The sequence below is a fragment of the Aotus nancymaae genome, unplaced genomic scaffold (assembly GCF_030222135.1).
Source record: "Aotus nancymaae isolate 86718 unplaced genomic scaffold, 86718_ANA_hifiasm-v0.15.2.pri h1tg000006l, whole genome shotgun sequence".
Classification (NCBI taxonomy): domain Eukaryota; kingdom Metazoa; phylum Chordata; class Mammalia; order Primates; family Aotidae; genus Aotus; species Aotus nancymaae.
In genome coordinates, this window is record NW_026988417.1 from 41397775 (window position 1) to 41412861 (window position 15087).

At 41.3% G+C, this 15087-nt stretch overlaps 1 protein-coding gene and 1 long non-coding RNA gene across 5 annotated transcripts in view; one reads left to right on the plus strand and one right to left on the minus strand.

Moving 5' to 3' along the window:
- Window positions 1-4626, minus strand: part of ATP8A1 (ATPase phospholipid transporting 8A1) — a 241625-nt gene extending 236999 nt beyond the window's left edge. For all 4 annotated transcript variants that reach the window (XM_064366745.1, XM_012474960.2, XM_012474964.2 and 1 more), the window contains exon 1: window positions 4348-4626. In XM_064366745.1, coding sequence (XP_064222815.1) covers window positions 4348-4396 — 49 coding nt within the window. In that variant the 5' untranslated portion in view covers window positions 4397-4626. The remainder of the gene's footprint in view (window positions 1-4347) is intronic.
- Window positions 4627-5021: 395 nt separating this feature from the next.
- Window positions 5022-15087, plus strand: part of LOC105732764 (uncharacterized) — a 46292-nt gene continuing 36226 nt past the window's right edge. The window contains exon 1 of the long non-coding RNA XR_001111054.2: window positions 5022-5235. This is a non-coding gene — a long non-coding RNA (uncharacterized LOC105732764). The remainder of the gene's footprint in view (window positions 5236-15087) is intronic.

Here is a 15087-nt window from a genome sequence, read left to right on the forward strand (position 1 = left end):
CAAGCCCACCATAGACTTACTCACCAGAATGTTCATAAGCCAGCCCAATAAGATCCCTGGTAATTTATGAACATATTACCAATGTTATTACAAATATGATGCATGGTAACTTATTAACATTAGAATTTTAAATTACTGCTTTTTTTAAAGTCCTTCTCTCTCCCTGTCCTATGTTTACTAAATATTCACTAAATAGTAAAGTCCTATAGCATGATTAATATAATTTGGCTGTGTCCCCACCCAAATCTCATCTTGAATTGTAGCTCCCATAATCCCCATGTGTTGTGGCAGGGAGCCAGTGGGAGGTAACTGAATCATGGGGTGGGTCTTTCCCCTGCTTTCTCATGACAGTGAATAAGTCTCACGAGATCTGATGGTTTTATAAAGGGCAGTTCCCCTGCACACACTCTCATGCCTGCCATCATGTAAGATGTGCCTTTGTTCCTTCTTCACCTTCTGCCACGATTGTGAGGCCTCCCCAGCCATGTGAAACTGTGAGTGTATGAAACCTCTTTTTCTTTATAAATTACCCAGTCTTGGTTATGTCTTTATTAGCAGCCTAAGAGCAGACTAATACAATAAACTTTGTGATCTCCTTTCCTTCCATTTTTCTCCTCACTGTTCCTAATTCCAGATTCTTTCCTGCCTTGAGGCATTTGCTCTGGCTGGAACACCCTTCCCCCAGACCCCGACCAGGCCAACTCCCTTATCTCCTTCACGTCAACTTTCAATGAGGACTAGCCTAACCTACTTGAAATTGCAATCCATCCACCAACCTGATACATTTTGCTTTCCCTTTATTTTCCCCATAGCATTTACCACAAAACAAATTCTATAATTAGCATATTTTGTATGTGTGTTGTTTGTCTCCTTCCTCACTAGAAAGCAAGCACCTCCGGGGCAGCACGTTTCCTCTCATTAACTTATGTATCCCAAGTGCCTGTAACAGTAGTTGAAGTTCAGTAGACATCTGTTGAATGAGTTAATGATTCAGTCAGAAATCTGATTCGTCCCTTCTCATTCTCACTGTTCTACTCCAATACTAATTCTGACTTTTGTCATTTTAAGACTCTTTTGCAACAGTCTGTCTATAATACCTTTTCCTCCAAACCAGTCAACACACTTCCAGACTTACTAAGTTACTACTTTTAGGATGTCCCTCCCTTGTAACAATGTGGCCCCCAACTGGCCCTGTTAGATATTATATATTAGAGATATGCTTAAATAAGAAATTAGCTTCAATGAACTCTAAGATCCTGTTCAACTATTTGGTCTTGTGTCCAAATGACTCACCTTGGCATTTAAAATGGTCTGTAATCTGGCAGTCGTCTACCTATCCAAACTTATATCCTACTCCTTCCAAGTTTCCCTCTGCTCCTAGCCAATTTCCTTAAGAACTCTGAAATAAGCCATGTTCACTTTCCCCATTTGTTCATGTCATGACTGTCTTCAACACTCTCCCACCTACAGAAATAAATGTCAGTATCCTTTAGGATCCTGCTGCACAGACTGTGATCTGCAGGCCTGCATCCTTCAGCATTACCTGCGAGCTTGTCAGAAATGTAGGAACTCTGGCCTGACTCCAGACCTCGTGAATCAGACTCTGCATTTAACAAGATGCCCAAGTGATTGCGATGAACCTTCGAGTTTGAGAAGCACTGTGTGAGGGCTCATCTCAAATCACACCTCAATGAAATGTTCACTGGGCAAGCCTCATGTCCAGGAATAAGTGTGTACTAAACTCCTAATCTTCCACAGGTCCTGCGTCCCCACAGCATGCACAATGTTCAATTAACAATATCCCCTCTTAGACTATTTATTCCTTCTTTAAGTCCTTTCTCCCCAGTTTGGTTGTAAACAACTTACAGGCATGACAGTCATACATCTGGCCAATCTGGATGCAGGGAACAGAAACCCATTCAAGTCATTTCAAGGGGGGAGGAAAAGAGCTTATTTTAATGCTACTTGGGAACTAGGGCTATAGAATTCAGGGAGGGCAGGCTCCAAGGTCTGCCCATCCATTCCATTCTCTTTGCTCTCTCTCTACTTGCCCATAGTTTCTGCTTTCTTCTATCAGCAGCATTCCCATGACCTATTACGGCCATCCATTGTCTCCCCGACCAGGCTGTTCACCTCTGCTCCCTTCTGCTTTGACTCTACATCTCTAATTTTAATGCTTCCAAGAGAGATATGATTAGTACAGAGAATCTTTTTGAGCCAAACCACAAGGTTACAAATGTCTGAGTCACATATAAATTGGTTGCCTCTGGGTCAGAAGCCAACCATGGTCCAATCAGCTGAGGCCAAAAGGGCTCCAGTTCAGAACAAGGCCCTCTAGACAGCCTCTAGGGCCTCTCCCAAAGGAGAGTATTCCTTAGGAAAGGTAGGACTGTATTTCTTAGGAAAGAAATATTTCATAGGAAAGAAAGCTGTGGGCAGAGCAGGCAATGAGCCACAAAGCCAGCCCCACAGAGTCATTATTTGTCTTCACCACGGTCCCAAGCACAATGCTGAAGATATAATAAGCTGAAATCAACCAATATCGGGGGGAAGGGTCATTCACCAGGCACTACTATGGCGCTGACACTGTGCTGGACGCACAGGGAATACAAAGATTAAACAAGCCACAGTCATTGTTTTCCCAGAGCTCTTAATCCAAATGTGTCACTGAACTAGTTTCTTGACCTTGGGCAAATTACTAAACCATAATGGGCCACAGTTTCCTCAACTATCAGATGGCACTCCACCTTCACCAACCTCCAGGAGTGCTGTAAGGTTCTGTAAGGTAATCTTGGTAAAAGTACTTTCAAAAATACACAAGCCAATCAAAACAATACTATAGCCATATAATCCCCTTATATGCTACAGACTTTGCACTGCTTTCATATTTTTTTCTCTTGCCCCTATTTTGCACAATATATGATCTGTCAATTGCCCTTATTTCAAAGAACACCACCAACTATTACCATTATATTTTCATTACCTCTATGACTAATTTCACTCAGAAGTGTAAAAAACGAATGTATTTTTACAGAGTGCATTTAAAAAATATTATAATCTATTCAACTGTGTATCAAACTGTAATGCCCTAAGTATTTTTGTTTATTACAAATGACACTATGTACTGAATTCCTATGCAGTACACAGGCCAGTTTTGACTCATGTGGCCTTCTCTCCACAGCAGTTTCATTTAATATTTTCTGAATACTAGAATCAGAAAATCTCAGGGGCCCTATTTTTACAGGGATACCCTAAGGAGAAAAATAAAATAAAATGGACTGTCTCCACCCCTGAAATCCAATTCTCCTAACTTATATATCTTTTTATCTAAAACCACTTTACCGCCTCTTACATTAAAAGATGGAGGTGGGGAGGGAGAGTGGGAATCAGCGATGCTGGCAAGACAGATTTCTGAAAAACATGTTATTCCACCCTCTGCAGGACTCAAGTACAGGTTTCTGGGAGAGGACAAACAAACCTTGGGATATTTAAGGTCTTGATTTTGACGTGAGCAACATCAAACAATATTTACCGAGTGCCTGCCACATGGCAGGCAGGATGTTGAGGGCTCCTCGGATACGAGGAGGAGTCTCGGCCCTCGGAAAGCTTACTTGCTTCTACCCCGGGGGCATCTGTTGCTCAGTGTTGACAAGTGTGGCCATTCAAGGGCTGGCCCCAGGTGGAGCAAAGAAAACAGCTTTCACCTGGCTAAAAAGTCAGCTCAACTGGCAGAAGTGCGGGTTTTGGGCAAAAGGAAACAAAAACGAAACCTCAGACGCGAGTCTGTGAGACTCCGCTGCAGGAGGCAGAATTGCAGAAGCTGTAATGCAGGGGACCCACTCCGAACCCGCCCCCGATGAAGGCTCCCTGCAATCCGAGAAGCAAGGGACTACCGATCAAAGGATCCTGCAGCCTAGGAAAAGCAAACTCGCTTCGCTGGGAGCTCTGATAGGGGGTGGCAAAAAGGTGGGCGCTGGAGGCAGAGGCGGCGGGCTGGGGATCTGCTCACCGGGGGGTAGAGGAGCTGCGTGGAAATCGAGCTGATGGGGAGGGAGGTGGGCAGGGCGGGTGCGCTCAGTGACTGGGACCCAATGGTCACGCTGCGGTGCAAAGCACGCCTCGGGGCTCCCGCTAAGGGCATCCATTCGAGGGCACTGGAGCCTGAAAAGGGTCTGCCAGTGCAGTGAGGGTAATGCGGGGGGAAGGGTCCACCAGGGGCCGGGCGCGACAGTCGGACTACCGGTGGGAAGGGGGTGGGATGCGGTCTCTTCCTGGATAAACACACACGCTCACACGCACACTCGCAGCCCGACCCCAGGCTAGCCCCGAGCCGCGGCGGCCCCTCACCCTCGGCGCGGGAGCGGATCTCCGACACGGTCCTCCGCATGGTGGGCATCGCGGCGGCGGCGGCCGTAGGTGGGTCCTCAGCCCGGACTCTGCACCTGTCACGGAGTGGTACGGGCGGGAGACCCGGCTGCGCCGCGCAGAGCGCTCAGCTGCAGCCTGGGCCGCACCGCCCACCTAGGGCAGACCGCCGCCGGGCCCGGCCCCCGCACGCTGGCAGGAGGAGGAGAAAGGCGGCGGTGGCGGCGAAGGTGGCGGCGTCCACGGAGCTGGGTAAGCTCTGCCTGCAGCCGCCGAAGGCACTGCTCGGCTAGGGGAGGAGCTCGGGCGCGGGCGCCAGGGGAGGGGCCTGTGAGGCGCGCGTTCCCAGCTCCGGCGGCCGCTCAGCGAGGAAGGCGGGCGAGGGGCGGGGAGAGCCCGGGGGAGCCTCCTCCGCCCCGCCCGTTTCGGATCGTACCACCACTCAAAGGGTGATCAGCTCTCAGCCTCCTGAATCCTCCGGCGTTTTCGCTCCGCCCCGTGGAGCTGGCTGACCCGGTCCCTCCTCCAGGCCATCCTGACTCTCCTAAGTCTTGCTCAGAGAGGAAAGACTGCTCCAGCTGCTGCATCCTCACGAATCCCCTCCCGCTACCCCTGGCTTTTGATGGTAGTGGAGCCGCCCGTCGTCCGGAAAGTGGTGTTGGGTCTGAGTCGGCCGGCGAAGGAGAATGGATCTGGGACTGCAATATTTGTCCCCAAGCCAGAGCAGGGGAAAGGAACGACTATTTGCCCTCTGGGTGTAATTCTAGCCTCTCTGCACGCCCAGCCCGACTGGTGGCCTGAGCCGCACTTGTCCCCCTGCCTCGACCACTAGCAACAGGCTGCGAGGCCGGGAGGCCCCAGGTACCTATGGTATGGTCCTCCTGTCCATGGGGCTTGGGTGCGTCTGGGGCCTGCCTGCGAGTGGGCCCGGCGCATCTCCCTAGTTCAGGCTCTGCAGCCTGACAAGGCACTGAAATTGCATTTAACTAAGTATTGGCCCAGGGGGTCCACAAAGGACTCTGTGTGTGTGTGTGTGTGTGTGTGTGTGTGTGTGTGTGTGTATTTTTAGTTAAAGCTGCATAAAGTTGTGTACAGTCGTTTTATCTGCAAAGAGGAGAGAAGGCTTTGTATAAAATCCATAAAAATGTTAAATTTTAATTTGCCGATATCCTCCAGACTTTCATAACCTCATTACCTTTTATTTTGTCTACCGTAATCTATGCTAACAAGTTGTCAGAACAAGTACTTCACCTTCAAGTTAAGATGTAAGGTTTTGTGCTGTTTCTGGCGAGCTGCTGAACTGGCAGGAAAGGAATAACCAGAAACAGTAAGAAGCAATTTGCTTCTTCCCTCATTTCATGCTCTTCCTCCAGCACCCAGCAAAAGATATCCTCACATAGAGGCCTTTTATTTGAGGTCTTTTCACATCCTTAAGGGAGAGAGCTGGAGAGATTTGACCTGAGAGAGAAGTGATTATTTCCAAGCCTCAGGAAAAAATGTAATAAAATCTGCTAATAGCGTCCTATCCCCATTTGTGATATTTCCTCTGCTTCCTGCAGGTAGCAGCTACTAATCAGAGTCCTGCCCTACATTAATACTCAGGCAATCAATGCATATGTATGAAGAGCCCACTCTAGTTGGCTCTGATTCAAAGGCTGGAATTAGAACAAAGGAAATATATTCCCAGTGTTCATGGAATATTTCAGGGTCAAGTAGGACTCAACAATAAATGAATATATCTGTTTCTGTGATGGCCATGATTTAGAAGTATGGTCTTCTAAAAGTAAAAAATGCACACAGAACTTTTTCAGGACTGTCATCACTGGCCATTTTTATTTCTTCCAAGGCTGAGGGTTGCCTTGTATAAAGCAGGCTTCCTCAGGCTTAATGAACATGAGTCTGAAACAAAATTAAAGGGAATAATAATCAACTTTAAAAGTTAGTGACCAGAAGCTGGAGGAAATGCAGTGCTTTTCTGATTAACATTTTAGGTGTAATTTTATATAAAGCTGTAACCAGTTCTTATTTAAAAGCAGCGTGCAGCTGCATGACAATAGTTGGTTTATGAGCAGTCACATTTGTAATTCCTAATGAGTCCTCAGTTGGGGTTGACGTTCAATTCTGTTTATTTACAAATAGTAACTAACTGAAGGGAGTTCCAGAAGTTACCTGTTTTCTACAGAGCAATCCCTTTTTTACATGTGTGTCCCATTGACTCATCAGCGAAGTTGAAAACGTATGTCATTCATACAGGAAATGACAAATCATTTATACAGAGAAGAATATTGCACGATATAGTCTATAATAGATTACCATGTGTCCTTTCCCAGATATTATCACTTTATCCATAATGGCAAGCATATCCCAAGTACCTTATTTCTGAAAAACCACTCATTCCTGATTGCTAGAAACCACACGTTTTTATTGGTTCAGAAACTTGATCGAAGTTGAGGATTGCACTATTCTGCATCTGCTTGATTTCAAGGCTCTTAGATCTCACCTTCCATTGTACCAGAAGTGCAATGTGCCAGCACCTCGCAGGGAACTCTGGTTCCAACCACATGACAGATTCTTTGTGTCAGAATCTGTAGTAGAATTCAGATGTCAGCAAGATCATTTAAAAACTTTCAGGTTGTATGACTACACTGCTGATGGACTTAGAAGGAAGAGGGTTATTTAAGGACAACTTCTCCAAGAATCAGGTTTTATCATCCTCCACAAAATATACATTGACTACGTAACATGTGTAAGGTGCTGAGCCAGAGAACTAGGTTATAGAGGGACTTAATGAAAGCTAACCAGCAGTAGCAACAAGATGGCTAATATGTTGTGCCAAATAGACAAGCAGCAACTACGGACATTGAGAGACAGCTAAGTTTCTAAGAGCTGGGGTGATCAACATTGTTGAGCTAGATCTTAAAGCAGGGGTTAAGTCTATAGAAAGAAAAAGGAGACCTCTTTCTAGATGGAAATGCTTGGCATATAGTAAGTTCTTAGCAGTGATTGTTTAAGGCCATTGGAGTGGTAGAGGAACATATATATTTGGCAGGAACAAAGAGATTGAGTTGACTACAATAAAGGTTTTCATTGGGACTCCATGCATGGAGACTAAAGGTGCCAGATTTGGAAGAATCTGAAATGTCATCTTAGGATACTTTGTTTCCTAATGAGCCTGCTAAATGAATAGTTAGGAGTCCCAATATGCCCACTTTAAGCATTTTTATGACACATTCCCTTGAATTTTGCCACAAATTTTCCTCAATGTTACTAAGTAAATTATGTTCTAATACAATGAACATTGCATGGCAGATGTTCATTACATTCCCAGTAATTGTGCCATGTAGTACCGAATGGGAAAACTTGTCCTTGGCTTTCTCTTTAAATCAGGATGACTGTTTTATTAAGTAATTAGAGAAAATAAAAGTATGTGTAAACACATCTACTCTGTTCTACTGTCATAGCAGTGTGGGGACATCAATCATTGACCTGAAGACTCAGTTTTAAACTTTATAATCAAATCAGAGGTGACTGTCAGTTACCCAGAGTCAGGTAAATGATAGTTGAAATTACAAAGGAAGAAATACAATAAAAGAACTAAGAGAATGTCACTGCTAGAACTAAACAGATTGGAAGTCAAGTTTTCATGCCAAGAAAATTAAATAGGAGAAAGAAGTCTTTTCAACAAAGGATGTTGGGACAACTGGATATCCTCATGCCAAAGAAAAAAGTTGGATCCCTGCCTCGTACCATACACAAAAACTAACTCAAAAAGAATCAAACACTCCAAAAGTAAAAGTTATATTAACTATAAAACTCTTAGGAGAAAAATAGTAAATCTTTATGAACTTAGATAATAGTTTCTTACATATAGCATCAAAAGCACAAACAACAAAAGAAAAAAGTAGATAAATTGCACATCATCAAAATTAAAGACTTTTGGCCAGGTGTAGTGGCTCATGCCTGTAATCCCAGCACTTTGGGAAGCCAAGGTGGGCAGATCACTTGAGGTCAGGAGTTGGAGACTAGCCTGGTGTACGTGGTGAAACCCCATCTCTACTAAAAATACAAAAATTAGCCAGGCATGGTGGTACACACCTGTAGTCCCAACTACTTGGGGGACTGAGGTAGGAGAATCACTTGAACCCAGGAAACAGAGGTTGCAGTGAGCCCAAATCACGCCACTGCACTCAGTCTGGGTGACAGAGCGAGACTCCATCTCCAAAAAAAAAAAACACAATTAAAAACTTTGGTGCTTCCAAATACATCATTAAGAAATTGTAAAATAACCCACAGAATGGGAGAAAACTTTTGTAAACCATATAGCTGATTAGCGACTTATACCTAGATTATGTAAAAACAACTATTATGAGGCTGAGCACCATGGCTCTTGCCTATAATCCCAGCTATTTGGGAGGCCAAATCAGGAGGATTACTTAATCCCAAAAGCTCTAAACCAGCCTGGGCAATGTTTGGGACCTTGTCTCTATAAATAATTGTGGTGGTGCATGCCCATGGTCCCAGCTATTTGGAGGCGGAGGTGGGAGAATCACTTAAGCCAGGGTGGTCAAGGCTACAGCAAGCCAAGCCATGGTTACGCCACTCCACTCCAGCATGGGAGACAGAGCAGGAACTCGTCTCAAAAACAAAAACAAAATAAAAACCCAAAAAAAACTATTAGGATTCAATAATAGAAAGACAACCTAATTTAAAAATGAGCAATTAGTAGAAGATCTGGATACTTATTTCTCCAAAGCAGATGTGCAAATGGCCTATAAACTCAAAAAAAGATGCTCAATGTCATTACCCATTAGGGAAGTGAAAATCCAAAACATGCGATACCACTTCATACTCATTAGAATAGCTATTATCAAAAAGACAAATAATTATGTGTTGGGGAGGATATAGAGAAGTTGTATCACTCATATACTGCTGGTGGACATGTAAATGGTGAAGCTGCTTTAGAAAATAATCTGGTAATTCATTAAACGTTAAACGTGGAGTTACCATATGGTCTAGCAATTACACTCCTAGGTATACACCTAAGAGAAAAGTAGATGTCCACACAGAAATTGATACACAAATGTTACATTATTTATAATAGCCAAAAAGAAGAAATAACTCAAACATCCATCAACTGTTTGATAGATAAATGTGGTATATACATACAATGGTATATGGTGAAATAAAAAGTAATAAAATGACATGCTATACCATGGATAACTTTGAAAATATTATGCTAAGTGAAAGAACCAGTTACAAAGGCTCATGTATTGTATGATTCCATTTATATGACCTGTCCAGAATAGGCAGATCTACACAGACAAAAAGATCAATGGTTGCTGAGGGATGGCGGGGTGTGAGATGAGAGCATTGGGAGATGACAGCTGATGCAGAGTTTCTTTTTAGGGTAATAAATAATTGTGATAGATGCACAAATCTGTGAATGTACTAAGGAATTATATTAAGGTGAATTGTATGTTATGTAAATTATATCTTGGCCGGGCGCAGTGGCTCACGCCTGTAATCCCAGCACTTTGGGAGGCCGAGGCGGGTGGATCACGAGATCAAGAGATCGAGACCATCCTGGTCAACATGGTGAAACCCTGTCTCTATTAAAAATACAGAAAATTATCTGGGCATGGTGGCGCATGCCTGTAATCCCAGCTACTCAGGAGGCTGAGGCAGGAGAATTGCCTGAACCCAGGAGGCGGAGGTTGCGGTGAGCCAAGATCGCGCCATTGCACTCCAGCCTGGGTAACAAGAGCGCAACTCCGTCTCAAAAAAAAAAAAAAATATATATATATATATCTTAATAAAGCTGTTAAAATTTGAAAAAATTAAATCTCCAAAGGTGTCAGCCACAAAATGATCAAGGTCAGAAAATCAAAAAAGATACCAGAGGATATTCCTATAACGGGAGGAATTGCACTTATTAATTACTTGATTATTGCCTGAGTTTGTTGTTGTCTGGGACCGGAAGAACTGGGCCCCTTGAGAGAAACTCATAGTCAAGTAGGCGAGAGAGGCTTGCTTACTAATTTGCTAACTCACAATGCAGCCAGAAGTGCTTTGGAAACTCATGTCCTGGGGGTTGTTGGAGACGTGGCAGAGAACCTTGCTTGTGATTGAGATTGAGGCATGGAAAGTGGATTACCACACAGCCATACAACGCATAAACTAAGCAGTGCTGGCCATTATACTTCCAATTCTTTTGCAGAAGCACAAAAGAAATGGGTAAATTAATCTTAAGTTTTACATGATGACATCTTCTGGTTTAAAATTTTCAAGATGTAACAAGATGTAAAAATCTATCTAATTTCAAAGCTACCTGGTTATTCCAGGTGAAGATTAGGCTTTGGTATCTATAGTCATGGGTGTTGTATATTAATTCAATGCATACTGTATGGTTAAAGTATCATTATACTGTTAGACTTGTAAGGGACTTTCTTTGCCCCAGACTTCTTCATTTTGGTTGCTCTTTTTGTGTCACCATCCTTATATACACAACCCTCCAATATATGAGTGAGGTGTTTAGGCTCTGTTCCCAGAATATATCTTCATTCTATCCACATTGCTTTATCTCTACCTCTACCACTCAGTGTACAGGTCGCCATCATTGTTTGCCTGCCGTAGCATCCTAAATGGTCTCCCTGCTTCTGTGCCTGTCTTCCATTCATCTCACAGGAGCCACCATTATTATTATTGCTTTACAACACAAACTGGTTTATGTTATTTCTTAAGACTCTTCGGTAGCTTCCTATGGCACTTGGAAAGAAAACCAAATCTTTATGATCCTGCCCTTGCCTGCTTCTCAGACTCATCTTCTCTAGCCCCTCATTTGTTCACAGGGCTTGGATGATTCCAGTCCATTCCAGCTAATATTGCCCCACTATCCCCAATGCCAGACACTGCCACATTGTCTTATTCTGTTTTTCTCATAGTACTTATCACTATGTGGAGTTTTCTTATTTGTTTGTTTACCTATTTATGATAAATAGTTCTTGCTGTATTTGTCTTGCTAATTGCAATTTGTTCAACCTTAAGAACAGTGTCATACAGTCCAGGATGCATACATAGTTGTTGAATGAATGAATGAATGAACTGGGTCCCTCAGATTGGAACCTGGTAATGAATAGGATGGGTAGTGTTCCACCCGAAGAGATAATAAGTTATGCCCTTCATAAGTATATTTATTGGGACATACTATTTTGTGAGAATTATTTGCATGAAATAATTCGAAACATATTTGCTTTGGAGTATTTGATATCAGCAAAGCCTTGTACCACAGAAATTAATGTCAAAATTAAGTGATCAAACTTTAAATATAAACCAATTTCAACCAAATTTTAGATATAAACCAATTTCAAATTTTAAATATAAACCAATTCTACATGTTAGACACGTAACATGTGTCTGCATGTTAGACACATGTTACGTGTCTAACATGTAGAATTAAAAGTTCTGAATTAGCCGTGACTGAATAATTCAGTCACTTACTCTTACTCATAATGATAAAATCAATACTTTTCCCTCACAACTATGATTCATTTTTCATACCTGTAGTTGTACTCTCTTTCAAACACCTTAGTGAAGTCTTAATACAACAGTATAGTGTCTTTAATATTATTATCTTCTTCATATACTGTGAATTTTCAACAAAAAAGTACAACGTTTTCTTCAATATAACTGAAAATATTCTGCTCCTGTTTAAATGAAATTAGAGTTTTAAAATGTAGTTTTGTGTTATATGAAAGAACTCGTGAGAGAAATTTTTAAATAATAAGTATCTCCAGTACATTTAAAATCAGGTTCAATTCTCACACAATCTTTTTGAAAAAACACTTAATGAGTATTTTATTCAAAAAGTAAATGCACATTCGAAGGGAAACAATCCCCTGTATCATAATATCTAGTGTTGGATCTTACATTCAATAGCATTATTTCAAACGGATGAAAAGAGATGAATTAAATGATATATATATTTTTAACTTTAAAAGTTTCCTGCATATCAGAACCAAGATATGAAAAATTAATACTTAATTAGAAGTGCTGCTTCTTTTCCAAAGGTTACCAAACAGCATTTCAATAATGCTCATTTTTATACAAAATGTTATTATAAAATATTTCCTGAACTTGTGGATAATGCAATCAAAATAGTATTGCCATACATTTAGACATTTTAAAAAGCAGCTTTATTGAGGTAGAATTGATATGTAATAAACTTCATCTGTCTAACGTGTAGAATTTAAGTTTTGATGTATGTATATACCTGTGAAGCCATCACCACATTCAAGATAAGAAACATATCCATTACCTCCAAAAGTTTCCTCTTGACCCATGGAGTGGCTCTTATCTATCACTAGATAAACTTTTTCTTCAGCATTCAGAACAATTTATTGAGCACCCACCATGTTTTAGGTAATGAGCAGGATATTGGAAATTGAGTGGTCAGCTGAAACAGACAGGATCCAGACCCTTATAGAACTTACACTGCATCAGAAAGACAAATACTAATCAAATAATTATGTAAATAAATAAATAAATATAAAATCACCACTGTATATTGCACTCTGGGCAAGGTAGTCTGTATCTGTATATGTTGATTGTATCCCCAGATATTTCTGGACCTCCATACCTATATCAGAAACCCTTTAAAGTTGCTTATAGGGCTTTTGCAATGTGTCTAAAAATTCACACTAAATATTTTGTTTTTACTGCATGTTATGCCTTTTATCTTGAAAACAGTATGATGTTTGATATATAAAAAGGATAACCAGTGGGGAAAAATATTATTATATAATTTATTTTCTTGATGTTGACCAGAAAGTCAATATTGAAAAAGAAAAAGGAAAATAACCACTCAAGAAAATCTTGCTTATTTTCTCACCATGTCGTATTAAGTGCTATTTCAAGGAGGAAAAGTGGCAATAATTAGGTAAAAAATATTGTGGGGGGGAAGTGCAGAATTTTTATTAAAAATCAAGCATAGTAAATGAAATAAAGATGATTATCAAGCACAATTTTGTAATTCCATGACTTTTAATTTAGAACGAATGCCAGGCTTAAGTAAGATCATTTTCTGATTAATTGAAATAAGCTATAGCTTTCAAATATAAAATATTTGCCAATTGTGTTTGAGCCTCTTGGATGATATAGCCCCTGTTCAGTCATTCATAATTCACTATAGTGTTTAGTAGATTTACTGGAAAATCACGTTTTTTTCTCTCTGACCCCAAAAATCTCAGAAACAACATCTGCTGTAAAGAGGGATCGTTTATCACTGTGGTTTCTTGCCAACTTTGAACTCTGAGAAAATCCACCAAATGGAGAAAGAGAATCAATACTTAATTCAGGATTATATTTAGGTATTTGTCCCAGAGAACAGAGGCTGGGGTCAGGGGCAGACACTTCAAGGAAAAGATATAAAGGAAGTAAATGGAGGTTTGTGGAAGCTGGAGACATTGAAGTTATGAGTGCAGGTGAATTCGTGCCGCGTGCGGGAGCAGAGTTTACACCTCTGGTATAGATCTGCTTGTCTATGCCAGACTGCAAATGGCAGCTTTCCGCCGCCCCCGCCCCTCCACCTATATTCTCCTGGTTGTTTTTTGTTTGGTCTGAACACTTGAACATTGACCTTAGCCTATTAAATTGGGACCTCTTCTCTCCTGTTCCTGAATTCATGGTATTCTGATTCCGACTTGCCTCCTCAGCTTCAGCAGCCATATATTCTCTAATAGAAGTAGCTGCAATCTGTTGCCTGTGTAGCCACTCAGTTTCCTGTGCCCATTGGTTTAATTCTGTACCTAGTCCTGGCCCCTTTTCGCTTCCTCTGGCTTGTTCTTGATCTAAAAATGACAATACAGAAGGCAAAGGGAGACCTGTAGGTTGGGAAATACTAATAATAAGAAATTTGAATAGGTACGCGGGAGCCAGATTATAAAGAATCATGCAAAGCAGCAAAGGTGATAGGAATGAATGCCCCAAACAAAAGGTAGTCATTGTAGGTAGGCTCTGGGACATATGATAAACCTTGTGCTTTGAAAAGTTGTTTGTGGTGATAATAGAATATGAAGCATGGATTAGAGGTAGAGAAACCAGGTTGGAGATGATAAAGGTAGGTTCAATTAACAGAGGAAATGGTGATTTTAAAAAGTTAAGTTTGAATGTAATATAAGGCATTTATAGTAAGACTTCTGGGACTATGGAGGATAAAGGACAATAGTCTGTCTGCAGAAAAAACAGACAATCTTCCCTCTCTAGTTACAGATATAAGTATAGATATAGATATACTTGAACTTTTTAGATGTTGGGTTAATTTTCTACTAAGTCAGAAATTCTAACATTTGAGGAGGGGAGAGTACCTGACTTAATGAAAAGAAATCAGAAAATGGGGGCTTGGGTCTCAGCTCTGGAACTTTCGAGAGGTTTAATTGTGAGAATCATTTGAAGACCTTATTGAACCTATTGAACCTCAGATTGGCTTAGTGGGGTAACATGCAGGCTCTGCAGTCAAACTGCTAGAACCAGGTTCTACCATCTACCAGATGCTTCATTTTGGACAAGTTACCAACTTCTCTGTGCCTCAGATTCTTCTTCTGTCAAATGAGGATAGTTATAACGCCTATTTCATAGGATTATTGTGAGAAGTACCTGAGATATTTTATTGCAATGTACAATCAAATTTTAGCTGCTATTTATTTATTTATTTATTTAGACAGAGTC